Below are 18,181 nucleotides of genomic sequence, written 5' to 3' on the forward strand. Positions count from 1 at the left end.
AATTATCTTGTGGATACTGTTATGCTGGTTACTGTAACCAATGATCAACCTGGTCTCTTCTCGAGGCCCATTGACCGGTGGTTTCACCTGCTTCACTCCTGAGCCCAGGAGTGTTGTTCTATCCATTCTATTCGCTTTCAGAATTGCACTGTCTATAACTTCAGATTTGTAACCCCTTTGAAGGAATCGGGCTTTACACTGGAATTGTGCCAGCCGGCATTCTTCCTCACTGCTGCATATTCTCCTGACACGAAGCATCTCACCATAGGGGATGCTTCGTATCAGGTGTGCTGGATGATGGCTTCCAGCATGCAACAGTGTATTGCCCGCTGTGGGCTTGCGGTACAACTTGGTGTGGAGACTGCCTTCCCGGACATATATTTCCACGTCAAGGAACACAATGGATTCAGCACTGATATTACTGGTAAATTTGATGTTGAGATTGTTGACATTCAATTTGTTAATAAAATCTCACACTTCCATCTCAGTGCCATCCCATATAAAAAACAAATCATCAATAAACCTTGACCAGAATTTTACTTTAGTATTCATGGTGGCACAATGTTCTAACATGAGGACCTGCTCCTCCCAGTACCCCATGTGCAAACAGGCGTAACTGGGAGAGAAGCAGGCCCCCATTGCCACTCCCCTGGTCTGAAGGAATAATTGTTTGGCAAACAAGAAGACATTGTTCTCTAAGCAGATTGAGATCATGTCTAACAACATTTTCGAGTGTTCCTGGAAACAATTCAGTCTTTTTCCAAGAAAATGTTGCACTGCTTTAAGACCATCTTGATGGAATATACTGGTGTACAATGAGGTGACATCCATGGACACCAGAATGTGGTTGGAATTCCATCTGAAATCAATAAGTCTTCTAAGTAAATCACTGGTGTCTAGGATAAAGGATGGCAATCCTTTCACAAAATCTTGCAGGAAGAAATCAATATATTTACTCATATTCTCCAACAAGCTGTTACAAGCAGAGATAATGGGCCTGCCTGGTGGCTGTTGATAGCTCTTGTGTACTTTAGGGATGAAGTAGATAACAGGAGTGACTGGGTAATCTTTTTTCAAAAACTTGAATTCATCCATAGTGAGCAGGCCTTTGCTCCTCCAGGCTGAAAGTTTAGAATATATTTCGTTTCTAGCCAAGAGGGCATCTTGTAAGGTGATGCGTTTGTAACAGTCCCTATCATTAAGCTGTTTTAGGGCTTCTTCTAAGTACATCTTACGTGGCCATAAGACCACGTTGCCACCTTTGTCCGATTGTCTTATCACCAAGTGTTTGTTTGCACTGAGTTTTTTGATTCGTTTGTGATATTCACTGTCCCTGTAGTTGTAACATTTAATTTTGTTGGCATTTTTAATCTGTAGTTCCTTCAATTGCATGGTTACTCTATCATGAAATAAATCCACATTGTCCTTAATCATGAGTGGGCAAAATTTTGATTTGGGTTTGAAGGGTGTCGGGCATAAGGCAGTGACAGGTTCTCCTCCGAGCACTACTTGATTGTCAGATTGTGAGGGGAATTCCACCTCCTGGAGCTCGAAAAGTTCTTGTGTTAAGGCTGCTCCCAAATTGGCCGCTTCATTGGTTGCATTGGTTGTATTTGGGAAAGAAGCAACAGGCTGAGTGCTACTAGATACATGCAAGTTCAATGTTGTGCGTGAGTCATGATATTTTCTCAATTTCAATTTACGCACAAACTTAAACACATCAATCTTGGTGGTGGCGTAGTCAAAATCGCCACGAGGACTAGAAGTTAATCCTAACGCCAAAATGGATGTCTCCTTTGGAGTCAGAACAATGTCAGTTAGATTGATGACTGCATGAGCATTCTCGTTGGCATGGGTGATGGCATTTACTCCTGTGGTGGTGCTGGGAGCGCTTTGTTCCACTGCCATCTGGTGCGTTGTTTCCTTTGCGTTCCTCTTACGTTTGCGGCGTTTGTTACTTTTCCGCCTCCCTGCACGTTTCCTGTTGGCTTGCTGCCTGCGGTTGACTGAGTTCCTGAGCGCAGGGTTAGTTTGCGATCCTGCTGGACCAACTCCAACTCCTGCGCTGGAGTAAATTTTCGAAACCCCGACCGTTGTTGTCGCCTTGCTTCAGTATCCGACTCACTTTCGGGTTGCGAGCTGTCCCCTGAGAATGAGGACAGTTCAATCTGCTGTGGGGTTACTGTAGTATCTGTAGTATTAACGGCAGCAGTAGTATTAGTGATCTTACTCTGTTTATATATATATATATATATATATATATATATATATATTCACTGAAAAAACCATAGGTTATAGACCATATATAGTTAGGAATTAGCATTTAAAAAACCTTATTTTACTCACACAAAACCATTGAAATTCCATATATAGTTAGTTGTACTAACTATATATCGCGCACCCGCAATCCACTGCTGATCATGTCACATATTACATCATTCATGACATGGTCAGTGACATCACTGATGACATCACTGATGACATCTCAAATGACATCACTGACGACATCACTGATGACAACATCCAGTGACTGTATGTTTCTGTAAAGTTAAAATATGTCTTACATATTGAAGAATGAGTGGATGTATAAGTGTCTGGATGAAGGATTTAGTAGGTGCATGACTGACTGTATAAGTGAGTGATTAAATGTGTCTCACTGAGTGCATGGGTTAGTGACTAAACTGTTTTAAATTGTGCATTATTGTGTCTGTTGTTCTGTAATCTGATGCATGTGTTGATCAGTAGCTAAATAAGTAACTATATGGGTTATTGATTGGTTGCCCAAGCATTTGTATGGGAGACTGAGTGTGTGTGTTGGTGGCTGGGAGGTGTATGACTCTGTGCATAGATGTGTGAGCAGTTGATTCACTAGATGTATGGGTTCAAAAGTGCATGTGGAAACAGCTGTATGGGCGGTTGACTGTGTGCATGAGTGTATTGGTGAGTGAATGGATATCTCAGTGCTACATGTCATAGTAAGTACATATGTAAAATACAGTACATGTGAGAGTTGACATATATAAATAACTGTGCATAGGAGCCAGTGAATGTGTGAGTGGCTGTATGCATCATTGTGAACTTGTATCCAGGATTGTATAAGAGAGTAAATATGTTTTAGTATATGTTTGAATAAGTAAGGTGTGTATAACTGTATAGTTGAGAAAATGGAGGTGTGATTGATTCTTTGCATGACTGACTAGGTGTCTGAGTAACTCCATGGATGAGTGACAGTCTGTGAGTGTATGTTTACACTGAGTGCATCTAAGGTTATATTAGAGTCTGAAGAGGTTCATTGTATTATCACATGAATGATGTCATCAGTGATGTGATCAGTAATGTCAAATGAGATGTCATCAGTGATGTCATCAGTGATGTCATCAGTGATGTCATCAGTGATGTCATCAGTGATGTCATTTGAGATGTCATCAGTGATGTCACTGACCATGTCATGAATGATGTAATATGTGACATGATCAGCAGTGGATTGCGGGTGCGCGATATATAGTTAGTACAACTAACTATATATGGAATTTCAATGGTTTTCTGTGAGTAAAATAAGGTTTTTTAAATGCTAATTCCTAACTATATATGGTCTATAACCTATGGTTTTTTCAGTGAATTTTCAAGGTTTTGTAAATGCTAATTCCTAACTATATATGGTCTATAACCTATGGTTTTTTCAGTGAATTTCATTGGTTTTTTAAAAGCTAATATCTATAGCTGTAAAATGTATTCTTCTTTAAATCCCAAAATATATTTTATGTTTATTAATAATTTTTTTTTTTAATATTTTTTTTGTTTCGCTCCCGGTTCGCGAACCGGGAAGCTTTCCGTTAGCTCAATTTGATGCCGCGACCCGGTCCGCGAACCGGTAAACGTTCCGTTAGCGCAACTGCCGCGTTAGAAATCAACATCGTGACGCGTTGCGGAAGCGCGACGTATCACGTTGTCGCGTAATGCGTCTTATGATGCGCTGCGTTAGCGCACCCGGAAGTGCTCCGGTACGCGAACCGGGCGCTACCCACGCAAAAAAACAAAAAAAAAAATTTTTTGTTTTTGCCCCGCGGGGCCCTTTTAAAGCCTCCACATTAAACCTAGGGGGTCAGGGAGGATCTACTATGCCCCCTTATGGTCATTTCCCCCTTTGTTTTGGCCTCCTCTTGTCTCTCAATCCTACCGAGAGACAAGATGGCGGCCGCTCCGGACTGTTTAGAATGTTGACAGACACCGGAGAGCCAATCAGCTTCGCTACGCGAAGTTCCGTTACGCGTAAAGTCCGCGAACCGGAGCGCTGCCCGGTCCGCTGTTACAGATATATATCTTTTTTTGAACGTTAATTTCTCAAAATCCACTGAAGCACATATATTGAGACCTACAAAAGGCACATCGGGCTACCAGTCCCTACAATTTTGCCAAGTTTCGTGCAAATCCATTCAGCCGTTCGGGCTAAAAGTGAGGCCAACCGCCCTATGGAAAACTCAATGTTAAAAACACGTTTTGGGACCCCCCTTTTTTCTCGGGCCCCCCTTGACGAACCCCCCCCAAATTTCCAGGGGCTGCTCAGAAACAAAATGTTCCATTTTCCAGAAAATTTCAGCCAATTCCGTCCACAAACGCCAAAGTTATTAGACATAGGATTTTTTCCCTATGGGATTTTTGAAAATTCTAACTATATATACCTACTGGCGACCACCAGTAGGTAATTAATATATATATATATATATATATATATATATATATATATATATATATATATATATATATATATATATATATATATATATATATATATATATATATATTTCCTGTATCCTAGGAACTGAATACTTTTTTGAAAGAATTAGCTCACACATATACATATACACACATACATACATACACACTTCATCATAGGGCTTGCGCCGTGTTAGGCCGGCAATGCCCGACTGGCACGCTTTCTAGGGGCCCTATATCGGGGATCTTTTGTTCCCAAGCCGTATTGTGAAGTGCGACCAGAAGTAAGAGGACTATCTAAACAGTGGCTGACATCCTAGTCCTATTCCTCCCAAGCTGGTAGGGCAAGGGTAGTTCGTCCAGCTATCGGGCTTAGTCAAAACCAACGCTATAACTTGGTGCTCCCTCTGCCAGTACTTAATGTAGTTGGTTACCCAACCAAGATGGGTTGGTATATCCATAAGGTTCTTTCACATTTAGATTGTTCTAATGCTTGGTTTACCCCTTATACTAACTAGGTCACCAACCACTGTGTAGATAGTCATTTTATTTCCGGTCCTGATGAATTGCCAACTGATCACTTTTGTGACAAACAGTGTTGGTGTTTTGCTAATGTCTAGTTTTCACTAGACAAGTAGACTCACTGATAAAACTTTTTAGAGTACTACTTAGTCTCTTTTAAAATTTTCCTCACACTATTCACACACTCATTAACACTCCACGGACCTACAGTTGCACTTCACATTACGGCTTGGGAACAAAAGAGCTCTGATAAAGAGCCCCTTAAAGGGTGCCCATCGGCCATTGCAGTGCCACTCGACAAGGAGCAAGCCCTATGATGAAACATGACACTGTCAGGTGTGTTAGGGCCCCCAGTTCCAAAAGGAGGAGACTAGCTCCAACCTTTGGTGTTGGAATCTTTCTCTCTCTCTCTCTCCAAATCGCTCTTCCTGTTTACTTAGGAACTGCATACTTTTTTTTATAGAATTGATAGATTCTAGGGGTTTATATGCTGGATCTATAAGCTACCTCAGTCCCCTCATTGTTGTTGACATACCCACTAGCTAATGCCACGTATAAATATGGCATCCCCAGGCACCCACTTCAGAACACTCCTGTATCTGTGGAAGATCAGACCCGAAAATTGTGGACCTGCATTCCTTGTACCCAGAAAAATTTTAAGGCTGCCATGCTGTTAAAGTTACAGGGACAAAAACTAAAAGAGGCCTTTTCCTGCAACTGCCTGGCAACCAGAGGAAACTGGACTCTCCTGTTGACCTCTGTCTGTCATCCTGGGAGCCTCGAAGTGCCTCCTCTGAGGTCCTGGGGGCTTTTAAAGTGTACTCCTGTGGTAGATCGAGACTTAAAGAAGAAACATCTTTGACCATGACAAACCTGGCTAATGTATCCGACCTGTGCTGCATCACGATCAGCCTTGAAATGAGACTTAGACCAGTTTTACTATGACTACTGTCAATCAGTGGCACATTTTTTTTGGTCAATGCCGTTAGATCCAAGATGGGAAACCATTCTCCATTTCTTTTTCAGGTTAGTAAAAATCTAGAAGGTAATTAATGCATATGGGGTCAAATATTTATAGATGATCCTAGTTGATCCTAGTTGGTTAAAACCACTTGGTCCAGTCTACTGGAGGGAAACCTCAGTAAGGCTATACAATTGCTATGTTCTCACGTATCTTTCTGGATAACCCTTCTGTTGTCCATGGCGGGACCGGTTATCCGATCTAAAATGGTGATGCTGAAGTGCCTCCTTTACTTTTTCACTAACCTTCTGGCTGTTGTCGCTCCTCGAATCTGACGGACTGACTGATCTATCTTATTTTGGGCTATGGCTGAAAAAGGATGAGTTGTGCATGCGGAGGCTTCCATCTTAGGGTGCGGCATGGGTGCCTCTAATTTTTCATACTACGACCTATTGGCTCAACTTCAATGGGCCGTTCTTTGGCTAGTGGTATACCATTGTGGGGAGGCGGGGCTCACACTAGCTTAGCCACCCGCAGGTCCCACCTTCACCTACATCGCTGGAGGACATAAGCTGGGGGTTCCCATATGCCAACATGCGGTGACCCTATTCCGAGCTCTTGCCATTCATAGGTCTTCCATATGGAGTTGGCATTCACATTAGAAGTGCTCTAGAAGCATGGGAGACAGCTGCCATCACGACAATTGATGACCGGTTTCTGGATGTGCCCTCCATGGGGCAGTATTAAATGTGCCTAGAGCAGTGCTTCTCAAACTTTTTTTAGAACCACAATCTAACTTTTTAGACCAGCAAACGTTTGCATCCCACCTAGCTTTAACGGACACGAGGGGGGCCATTTTTAATGTAATATTGGTCATGCGTTAAAAATGTCAAGAATGACCACAATAACATTAGCTTTACATTTTTTTGGGTTCCTTTAGAATAGCAATTGCTTGAAAATGTCACAACCATGACCACACCCTTCGATATGTCTTTATCGGATTGCGGCCAAGTTATGGAGCTGTCCAGAAAAGTGGCAGATGGTAAACTGCATTGGAGCTGGAAACTTTTTTGGAAGGGGTGCTGGCCTGTGGTATCTGCTCAATCACATCACAAGGCTTCTGAAAAATTGTGGTGCTGTTACCAGCTATTTTAGCAAATTTGAAAAACCATGAGGTGAGGTCCCATATCCATTTTTGTGCTAAAACAAGGCCCAGTGGTGCATTACATGCATGCATACACATATCTTGCAGTTTTTTTATAAGGTGAACACCGCCGAAGAGCATTACAGTGCTTTAGATGAACACCAGATTACATTACATAAGATCAGATTAATTTTATTTTAAGTACAGGGGATTACGTGGTTTACTCAGAGCCAACACTGAGATGAATGTATGACGGTATGCTGCATGAGTGTAGGACACATGCGTTCCGAATCCAGTCTTTTGTACGAACGTGTCTTTAGGATGCATTAGTTCAGCACGCAAGTAGTTTTAAAGACTTGCGGGGGGGGGGGCAAGGGGGGTGTACTGGATGTTGGAATAGTTTATTTTACTACTCAAACTCCAGTCTGTGCAACAGTAGGGAGGAACACCATTCCACCTGAATGCGTTGTTACGACGTACGTGCTGAACGAATGCGTGCTAATGCCACGTTTGTTCTATTGCAGGCGATGTGTTTGCCTAGCGTCATTCCGGGTTCGTCCGAAAGGACATTTCCCCGTTCAGGACTCTAATCACATTCCCCAGGTCTAAAGTCAACAGCTCTGGCCGTTCAACCACACCCATATTTCTCAATTTAAGTGTGAAAGTCATACACAAGAGGGTTGATTGTGTAGGATGACATATAGTAAGCACATTCTCTACTGAAGAGGCTTTGTGAAGTAAACAAAACACACAGCAGCAAGAGGTACTGGAAGGTTCACGCAGAGGCTTGGATGGGAATACTTGCAAGGGTTGGTTTTAATCTTGGACTTGGGTACATAGTTCAGGAACTTTGTATCAATGGTGCAGGAACAATTTTTGAGAGTGGGGGTGCGGACATCAGTGTTTCGTCACTGAAGTCATAAGGACTGTGAAAAATTCTATAATCACAGAAGGTGTAGCAAACATATTCAGCAGGAGTGGGGTAAGGGTGTAATATGTAGCTCAGCGGCGGCCCGTGGTGGGAGTTCCGTGGGGCAGTGAGGCGGGGCGGGGGAGGGGCAGGGGTAGTAAACACCGGAATATGGATGTAAGTAAACATTTAAATAAATAAAACTAATTTTGCTGCGCACGCTGCATCGCAAAATGCAATGCAGCACACACAACATAATTCGTTTTATTTATTTAAATGTTTACTTACCTCCGTACATCGATATTCCGGTGTTTACCACCCCCCACCCTACCCCTCCCCCGCCCCACGGAACTCTCTCCACGAGCCGCAGCTGATGTAGCTGGTGGTGCATTTTGGAGAACATGGTCGCACATAAATTACTATAGCATTGTGCAGTTGCGCACTAATTTACAGACAGCATATTTTCCCCTGAAATGGTCACTACATTTGCACAGACATACACCAATCTCCATGTTAAAAGAATAAGCAGCAATTTGTCAGAAAATATAGCCTGACATTTGACCTCAGGCTTTAAAGAAGAGCAAATGGGTCAAGATAAATACAAAATGTAAGCCTTCTATCTTTGTAGCTCTTTCACCACCCACCAAAAATCGTCTGGTGACCCACAGTTTGGGAAACTCTGTTTCTGAGATATCTATAAGGACCACTAAAATATACTGACCTTCTTCAATAATTGGTTTAACTAGGTCATGATATTCCTGAGGCCATGTTTCCATGAAGAAGGCAAGGTCATGCCACAGATGCTGATTACAGCTGGACAATATGGCGGCAGTAGTCGCTATTTTATCTGAAATCTTTGCAAATGCACTCATTTTCTTAGTCCTGGTTACAAACAGCTTACCCTCATGATCCCTATGAATCAAACCAGATACTGCTAGTTATCTGAGCTTCATTGCATTGCTAGGATAACAATCCATTTTTTATTTGATTAAACAACCATGCTGGTACATAATGTGGAGCCCAGTACTTTCTCTAGTCAAGAAACTAATGTTGCTCCTGTGGCTAGATTTCTCAAGCAGGTCTAACATTCCTCCCACAGGAGCCTGGAATAGGAAAAGACCCAAATGATCTTTGTGGTAAGGATTTATTTCTTATTTGATTTTAAGCTCCGGTCCCAATGACAATAGGAATGTTGAATGATTGAGACACCCCATCTATAAGACAACAGAAGTGATTGGGGTCATCTGGAGGTGCATCTCTGTGTTGGATCTGGACTGGGGACTTCAGTTGGGACATAAGTGCCCCATTCTTGGTCATGCTGGTCATGATCATGCAGGTCATTTATTGCTGACTAGAATAATGACACATCAAAGGCCATGTCTTGTGCTAACAGGTCAGTTGCTACTGGATTCCTTCATGTGGCGACACTAATATGCTTAAGGGAGGGCTCCGTATGTACATTGGCTTGCTGTTATGTGCGACTAGTATGGCATTGTCAGGGTTGGTTTACTTACACGTTTTTCACTCTTTTTAATGTTGTAGGTTGCTTGGTTCAAGCCTTCGGTAATTATATTCAGTTACATGATTAATTTGCAGAGGTCTGCTGTCCAGAGGATGGTCTATTACACTCTTGGCCTTTGATACCAAAACATTGACAATGACCTTTGCTTTCGCCTATTATATTGATCCTACATTCCTAATCTACTAGACAAAACAGGATTACATGATTTTTGTTTAGATAGTAAGGTCCTTTTTACACACCTTTGTCAAACTGTCTTATGTTGTGCTCCCATGGATTTGTCATGATTGTGTATCTGTGGAATTCTCCCTCTATGGTTAAACCTTTAATTCATTTTTGCATTTAAATTAAAATCATATAAACGTATTTACTTGCTTACAGGCTTCCAGCTTCCCCTATGAAAATTGGCCCATGTGGATGTGACCGTTTTGGATACAAGTTTAGTGAATACTAAAAAATTCCCCTGAAAGCAACGGTCTTGTATTATTTGGACTGTCCCAGCGTCTCTGGTGTTACTGGGCTGTCTTCACTCCTTTCTTTACTTACTGCATTGGCTTGTGCAGCATCGTGAGATAAGGATGGTGCTATGTAGCCATTTTGTCGCTAAATGTACTTATTCTTTACCTTCTGCCCGGAAGAGAAGATAGGCTGCATTATACTTATTAATAGAAAGCATGCTTCTTCACTACAGCCATGCAGCATATTTAGAGATGGCATCAAAAACGGAAGTTCCTGGGACCAGTTTCTGTGGCTTATCCGGACTCAAATTCCTTCATGAGGTCTACCTACATATAAGGTCTACCGACTCCTAGAACCCCCCCCCCCCCCCCCCGCCCACGTTTGGTTCTGAAATCCCGATTTACCACAGGAGTCTTGATTTCACATAGTCCAGCACCAAGGCAGACGCACTTCCCTGTGGTACCTTTCATACCACCATGGCTTTTATAAGTTATCCAGTACTAGAAACACAAAGTCGTGCAACGCCCTTCAATAAATACTCCCAAGTGCTTCGGCCAAGGGGTGCCACTTCCTAAGTGGGTAGTAGAGTGCTCCAGTAATAGGAGACTATCCTCAGACTAGTAAAGATAACTGTTGCAACCTAGTATCAAAGGGAGTAAAAAGTATTCAGGCCCAAATATGAAAGCTTTCTTTGGGCTACAAAATCCAGTCTCCTATGACACCCATCCAGTCTATGACAAACAATAGACATTTCTTCAGACACCTTAGATGACCTGTAAAGGAAAATGGACAACTTAACTACCTTATAGTTTAAAAGTCATGTGGTGTCCAGGTTAACCACTGATAACAGCATGCCAGCCCGAGACTGATGATCGACCGAAGGGCTAATTTATGAGCTAGCAAATAAGCACATTTACCTAGGGGTGTCCTGGTGTAGAGGGAAGCAAAGTTATTTTTAGAGCATCTGTAAAAAGCAACGATTTAAAATCCCACTCCTTTCAGGATAGATAGAATAATGAAAGAACAAAGGTCACTGTACAGCAACAGGAAACAATGTTTTAAAGGGAAAGTGTCAAAGGAGAGAAATAATGCATTCTGACAAAATGTGGTCAGAAAGTGAGCTGACTAAGGATAGCCAGTAAAGCATAGGTGTGGACCATGGAGAGCTTCAAAAACATTTCATTACTTTCAGAGAATCTTTTTGGTCATGCCTCCTGGAACTGGTAGCACAAGGGGTTGATGAAGAATAGAAGCAAAACTGAACTTAAAAGTCCATCTCTCTCCAACTTTCAGTGGCTTAACTGATGTAAGGGAGCTTTTTTGTGTATGTTTACTAATTTCATATTAATGAAGGCAGTTTGTGCTTCTTTGGAGTGTTGTGACGGATAAGCCACAGTAGTTTTTAGAGAAAGACTATCATACAAGAATGTAAGAGCACACCCTTTTCATTATCGGGATCACTGGCCCATGTTTACACCCATGTGCATTGGGACATGCTGCACAGCAAAAGATGCAGTCCTTTGCGGGACAGGTATATATATGCAGCATCCTTTGCTTCCAGCTTTATTGCCCATTTTCTTGATAATACCAACTTAATGTGTCGCCATTATGCCAAAACTTCACGAAGAGTCCAACACTGCTACTTACATCACTGCTCATATCCAAGCTCTCATCAGACTCCCACTCAGGCTCTCTGGATCCAAAACGCCTCAACAGCTGAAGAATGTGCTGGTCCTGCCGGTACATGGCACTATATAAAGGGGTGTAGCCAACATACATCTGGGCATCCTTGTTTGCCCCAGCTTGCAGCAGACATTCCACAACTTCAGGGCACTGAGATTCTACTGCCAAATGGAGGGGACTTCTGCCACAGCTCAGTTCCTAAGGAAGACAGATTAAAAAATGTGAAAGAGGGCTGAAGCCTCCTGGATCAAGAGGAGCATTTTTTCACAGTCAACTACTTATACATACTAAAATGACGACACTACTCAGTAAGTTAGTTTCTCAAAAGGAATTTACAATTGCTTCCACATTTAAAACGTCAAACATTTCAATGCTCTTTTGAAAATATATGTTGTTATATCATATTCAAGTGATCAAGGTATGCATAATGAGGAGGATAAAAGCAGGATATTCAAAACAGTTATTTCGTAAATCAACACCATCAAAGTCGTTCCACGCTGATCTCCCCCTGCAACTGAACTCGGCGGCATTCCCCCTTCAAGAAATACCATTCACCAGACCTCATCACATTCAATTAGCATTTAAAGCAAATCAGATCAATATTGTTTCTATTTAAGCACACCTGGGGTCCTAGTGCTTGAGGTATCAAAAGTTAAGTACTGCATACATTATCAAATCTAAACCAAAGTCTAAGGCTCACTTAAACACAAGGGGTTGTACCTATAACAAATGAACAAGACAGACACAAAGGCCGGTTAACTGCTACAAGATAATCAGCCTAGGTTTCCCTGTAATTCACACACTTGTACTTTAGATCAGCAATCACTTGAATACAACAACCATAAGTCAGTGTTTGATCATGCTAAATTGGTTACCACATAAAGCCTCCTACTAGGAGCTGCTCCAAAAGTGAAAATCAGGTGCTTGTGTTAGTTAGGCCTATCATTCTCAATCAGGCCTAAACTCCTCTCGGAACTAGGGCGTTTTTCTAGGCTTATCCTTCCTTATCCTGTACCTAGAGAAATAGGAGGATAAAAGGGGGAAACACTGTTTCACTGGTGATTAAAACTGTACTTTTCCTCTACTGTTACTTGAGATACAATGCACTTGATGGTAAAACCTTCCAAGGTTAATACTGCAGTGTGCTGCAAAGTTATCTTCTTCAACCGGTTTTGCAGACTGCAGTTCCGACCAGACTGAGAATGAGGATATTACAGTTCCATTTTTTTGGCTTTTATAGAGTGGCTTGTAGTGTTGTAACGAGCCATGGGGGCAATTTCGAACAGTACAGCTGACTGATGCTAAAATCCAACTATGAAAAACATTCTGTTCGCTACAGACAGACACAACAGACACAATATTCAACTAAGGGCCACCAAAATTATCCTGAAAAGATGGGATTCTGGAAAAGATGCCAAGAGCCAATGCTACCTCGAGATAGGTCTCAGATCTTTAGTATTTGTGAGAGTCAAGCTTCCACTGGTTCCCATTCTGCCTATGAGAGCGTTTACTATGTTAAACCTTCACAAGGTCAAGAAAGAAAGAAATACAATCACTTGGGGTAGGAGTTTAAAGGACTCCTCAAGGTCAGCAACGTATCAAGGTTTGCATTTCTAGAATACGAGGTTTGAAAGCTGAATTCTTAAAACCAAAGTAGGCCTGTAGCCAGCAAACAAATTTGTACGTCTACATTTCGCCTCATATTAGAATTCTTTTGCTAGCCTCTTTCGGCAATACTGACCGCAGCACTAACCTGTTTGTTCAGGTCAGCTCCTGAATCCAGAAGCAGTTTCACCATCTCCAAGTCTTTGCGGATGACAGCAATGTGCAAGGCAGTGAAACCTAAAGTAGGAGGAAAAAAAAAATGTCACCGGAAGATGTGGAAAATATTTGTAAGGTTAATATATCTCATAGGATAAAGAGTTCCAAGTACCATTGTAGGTAGCCCAAAGCTAGCAAATTGCAACAATCAGATTCTGGGAGATGAAAAATAAAGCAAGCTCTGGTTTGTCACTTTTTAAGCCCAAACATTAACATATAGTGTTCAGGCCAACGTTTGCACAAGTGATCTCAAATCAACCAAATCCACTAAAGGAAAAAAAAGGAAACCTCTGCGTAAATATAGGAAGAAAAGACAAAGGCGGATAATCTTTCAAGACTCTATTGTATCTATTAACAATGAGGAGAATGCCACTAATTCTAACCCGGGGTCCATTAAAAGGGCAAGTGAATCTTGTCATGAACATTTAGGTATGGAGACTAACGATAAATTTCTTCCTTTGCCTCCAGAAGACTTGTCCCAGAAGGGTGGTCATGGCCTGATTACCCCGCAGGTGGTTGAGACAGGAAGCAATACCCCGGCTGTACTGGGGGTCCTTAACCCTTTTGCTCCCTCCTTTGCCCCCTCGGTCGGTGCTGATATAGGCCCGTACCACGGTCCTCAGGTAAAAAAATCATTGAATTTTGTGGACACTTTTGTTTTGGACTTTGTTCCTTTATTTGATGTAAATTTGCCTCCAAATAGATCTTGGTTGCTTAAATGCCTTGGTGATCAGGAATCCCTTCACCTTATTCAATCAAGGGATATTGAGTTAGTGTCTCTGTTAGGTGAAGATAGTGTAACCAGTATTAGAGTCAAATTTTATTCTAAACTCATTGTAAATTTGATACTACAGCAAATGGAGAGTTTTCAATGTAGAGGTATCGATGTCCTGCCTATTTTTGGTTCGGATGTATCGATCTCTCCTCATGGGATGACCAGACAGGGCGACAAGGTGGATAGGCAATCCTCTCCGTTTGAGGATCTAAAAATTTGGGTCTCAAAGGGGAAACGGTCAGTCTCTAAAGTACTGCCTCTTCCGCCAATCCAGAACTCCGCCCCAGTAGACGAGAATCATCGGTGGAATTGGCTGCATGGTGTTCTTGCAACCAAGAGCGCCGATAATTCCAAATTATTCCATCACCTTTAACAATCAACTAAAATTAATTTCTTGGAACGCAGCCGGGACACACAGTAGCCCCGAGAAACTTGACTTCTTATTCTCGTTAGGAGCAAGTGTGATCTGTATCCAAGAAACATGGTGCACTGGTAGTATTTATGGAGGGAAGGAATATTTCGTGTTGGAGGCTCCTGCCGCCCCTTCTAGGAAAGGTCACGCTAAAGGGGGAATAGCTTGTATGTTGTTAACTAATAAACTGAGCTGGAGATTCTCGCACTACATTGATCCCAGTAATCTTTTTCAAGCTATAAGTATATCGAATCTCCCTAATTTTCCTAATAAATCCGGCATTGTAATTATTAATGTGTATGTCCCACCTGAAGAGTGTTTTAACATTTTATTGAAGCATGTATTTCAATATATTGGACAGATTAAGAATGTTCCCTCTCCTCCTGATGTCATTCTAGTTGGAGATCTGAACTGTAAAATTTCGAATGTCAGTTTACATTTATTTAGAAATATACCCAAAGAAGAGGCTTACTTTATTCCACAATCGATTTTTCCCGACAAAATTATAACTAATAAAAGAGGAAAGATTCTCTTGGAGGAACTGTCGATGGTTGAGGGACTTATCTTAAATGGGAGATTTCCTTCTGATACGCCAGCAAATTTCACGCATAAGTCTCCCTTCAGCTCCTCTATCCTGGACTGTGATTTCTGACTTTGACATTTTTCCTCATGTACAGGACCTAATGATAGTCCCCACTTCTCTGAGTGATCATTGCATAATTACCATGATGCTCTCTCTTAAACCTCCTCCCACCGAGTCTTGGTCGCTTGGTGGTAATGAGGTCACCTTCCAGGGAACTTCGGGTAGGTGTCGTTGGAATAGTACTTTAATAAGAGGTGTACATGATATTTTATGCAAAACTATACCAGTATTAAATAGCTGGTGTGGTGTTGAAATCGCTAATTTCGAAAAATTGGTGAGAAAGATCACTTTTGATGTAAAAAAGGTTAGTGGTGTTGGAAAAAAACCTTATGTCCCTAGTGCATTGCGCACCCTGAACAAGGAAATAAATAAACTTGTGCGAATGCAATATATAGGAAGATCTGGGGAACTTGCTAAAGAAATCTCGAGGTTAAAAAGAAGGAGAATCAGATTAAGAAGGAGTTTAAAAAAGGAGAAGGAAGACTCACTGTGGATAAATTTACGGGAGGCTGTTGTTCATGGAAAAACTAGAGAATTCTGGTCCATAGTTGGGAGGGGCTGCGGTACTAGAAGTAGTCCTCTTCCGATACCCATTTCGGAAGAGGTATGGTCCGCTTATATTAGAAAGCTGTATGAAGGGAATGATGACACGGGTTCAGACAGTGTTCCTGAACTCCTTTCTGAGGGTCTGATTATTTACCCATCTGTGAAAACAATAGAAATGGCTATAAAGAACATGCGTTTGTCGGGGGCAATGGGACCTGACGAACTCCCCATGACAGTCTTAAAGCAGGATTCTTTACTCTGGAGTAGGATTCTTCACCCAGTGTTTAAATCCTGCTTTGTTACTAAAACTGTTCCAGCCTCATGGAAGGGAAGTATATTGATCCCTATTTTCAAGAAAGGATCTAGGGAGTGTCCCATGAATTACCGTCTGATTGCTCTCCTCGACTCAGTCGGAAAGGTTTTCGCTAAATGTATCCTGGGCTTGCTGGAGGACTGGGTAGTGGAGAATAATATTCTCCCATGTGAACAGACTGGTTTCCGTAAGGAACACGGTACATTGGACAATCTCACTACTCTGCATGTGATTACAGATAAATATGTACGTGTAAGAAGAGGAGTGGTGTTCGCGGCGTTCATTGATTTCTCCACAGCGTTCGATAAAGTCGATCGTCGAACGCTGTGGAGAAAATTAGCTGCTCTTGGCTTACCAGTGTATCTCTTGGAGCTATTACGTGCACTCCACTCAAGAGACGTGGTGCAGTGTGCTTCAGGGGGGTGAGAGGGGACTTTCTCCTAAGATCCCCTCCCAGAATGGCCTTAAACAAGGCTGTCTTTTGGCACCTCTATTGTTCTCACTCTACACTGCTGACCTTCCTGCCTACTTAGCAGCATGTGTGGGTATAGCTCCGGTGGTAGGTGGGACCCCGATTTCTTGTCTCATGTATGCTGACAATATTCTCGTTTTAGATCTAACCCCTAAAGGTCTTGCTAATCGGCTGAAAGCTTGGCACGTTTTTGCTGATACCCACTGCATGAAAATTAATATATCTAAAAGCAAAGTTATGTGTATCGCTGGAAAAAAGAAATGCCGTTCTGTAAATTTTGGATGGTTTATAGGGAGCCAAAAACTAGAGGTTGTTAAAACCTACACCTTTTTGGGAAAAATTATTGCGGCTAACTTGAGTGAGAGGCCCCATATAGAGCACTGTTCACGTAAAGCATTTGCCCACGGCAGAGCCTTAAACTCCCTTTATTCTGCTACTGGAAAGAGACACTTGCTTGTCTTCTTGAAGTGTTTAGGGCCAAGATTCCTCCTACGATACTGTATGGTATAGAACTGTTAGAGTTGAAGAACTGGGAGTTCTGTAATAAAATTGAGGGGAAAATCCTAACATCTCTATCCAGCTTTAATACTTCCTGCTCTTTGGCAGCCTGTAGGTTGGATTTCGGCCTCAGAAGCAGCTGGGTTCAGGGACTATGTGCCTTGGTAAGATGGGTGGCCTGCTTGGCTAGAGCTGAATCAGGGTCAATGAGGGCCCTTCTTAAAAAGGAACTGTTGGGCAATTTCAACGAGTTTTCACAGATGGTAAGGAACTTCAGAAAAGTTGTGTCACTCTTAAAGCTAGATGAAAGTATGTTATTTCTGTATTCATCATCACAGCTAAAACTGGTCCTAAAACAGGCATCGTGGGAACTATGTCACCAAATGGATAGGAATTTAATACAAGGGAAAGGGGGTAGTAATCTTCTCCTCAATTCCTACATCATGAAGTTGCCCCAACCCTATGTAAGTTGGAATTTACCGCATGGTATTCGTAGATTATGGTTTCTGCTACGCTATGATGTACTGCCCTTAAATTCGCTACTCTCCAAATGGTACGGAACCTCCCCCATTTGCAATCTCTGTAGTTTGAGTACTCAGAACTGTATTCATGTTATGTTAATCTGCCCTGCACTCCGACCATTGCGCTTTAAATGGTTAAAATCGATATGTCTCCAATTGGGTATATTTGATGTTAATGTTTTTTTGCGAGCTTTATACTGTCCCCCAAATGAAATGTTTTGCTTCTATATTTTTAATTTTTTAAAGGTTTTTTAGCTCTTTATTAAGGT

The 18,181-nt window shown here is 41.9% G+C and overlaps 1 protein-coding gene across 1 annotated transcript in view; it reads right to left on the reverse strand.

Moving 5' to 3' along the window:
- The window catches only part of NFKBIB (NFKB inhibitor beta), a 64,243-nt gene that overhangs the window by 4,712 nt on the left and 41,350 nt on the right, over positions 1–18,181 (reverse strand). Inside the window, exons 4-5 of the mRNA XM_078661177.1 lie at positions 13,665–13,753; positions 11,876–12,109 (exon numbers count right to left, since the gene is read on the reverse strand). Of these exons, the coding sequence (XP_078517303.1) occupies positions 11,876–12,109; positions 13,665–13,753 (323 nt within the window). The remainder of the gene's footprint in view (positions 1–11,875; positions 12,110–13,664; positions 13,754–18,181) is intronic.

Source organism: Lissotriton helveticus, chromosome 9 (genome assembly GCF_964261635.1).
Source record: "Lissotriton helveticus chromosome 9, aLisHel1.1, whole genome shotgun sequence".
Lineage (NCBI taxonomy): Eukaryota > Metazoa > Chordata > Amphibia > Caudata > Salamandridae > Lissotriton > Lissotriton helveticus.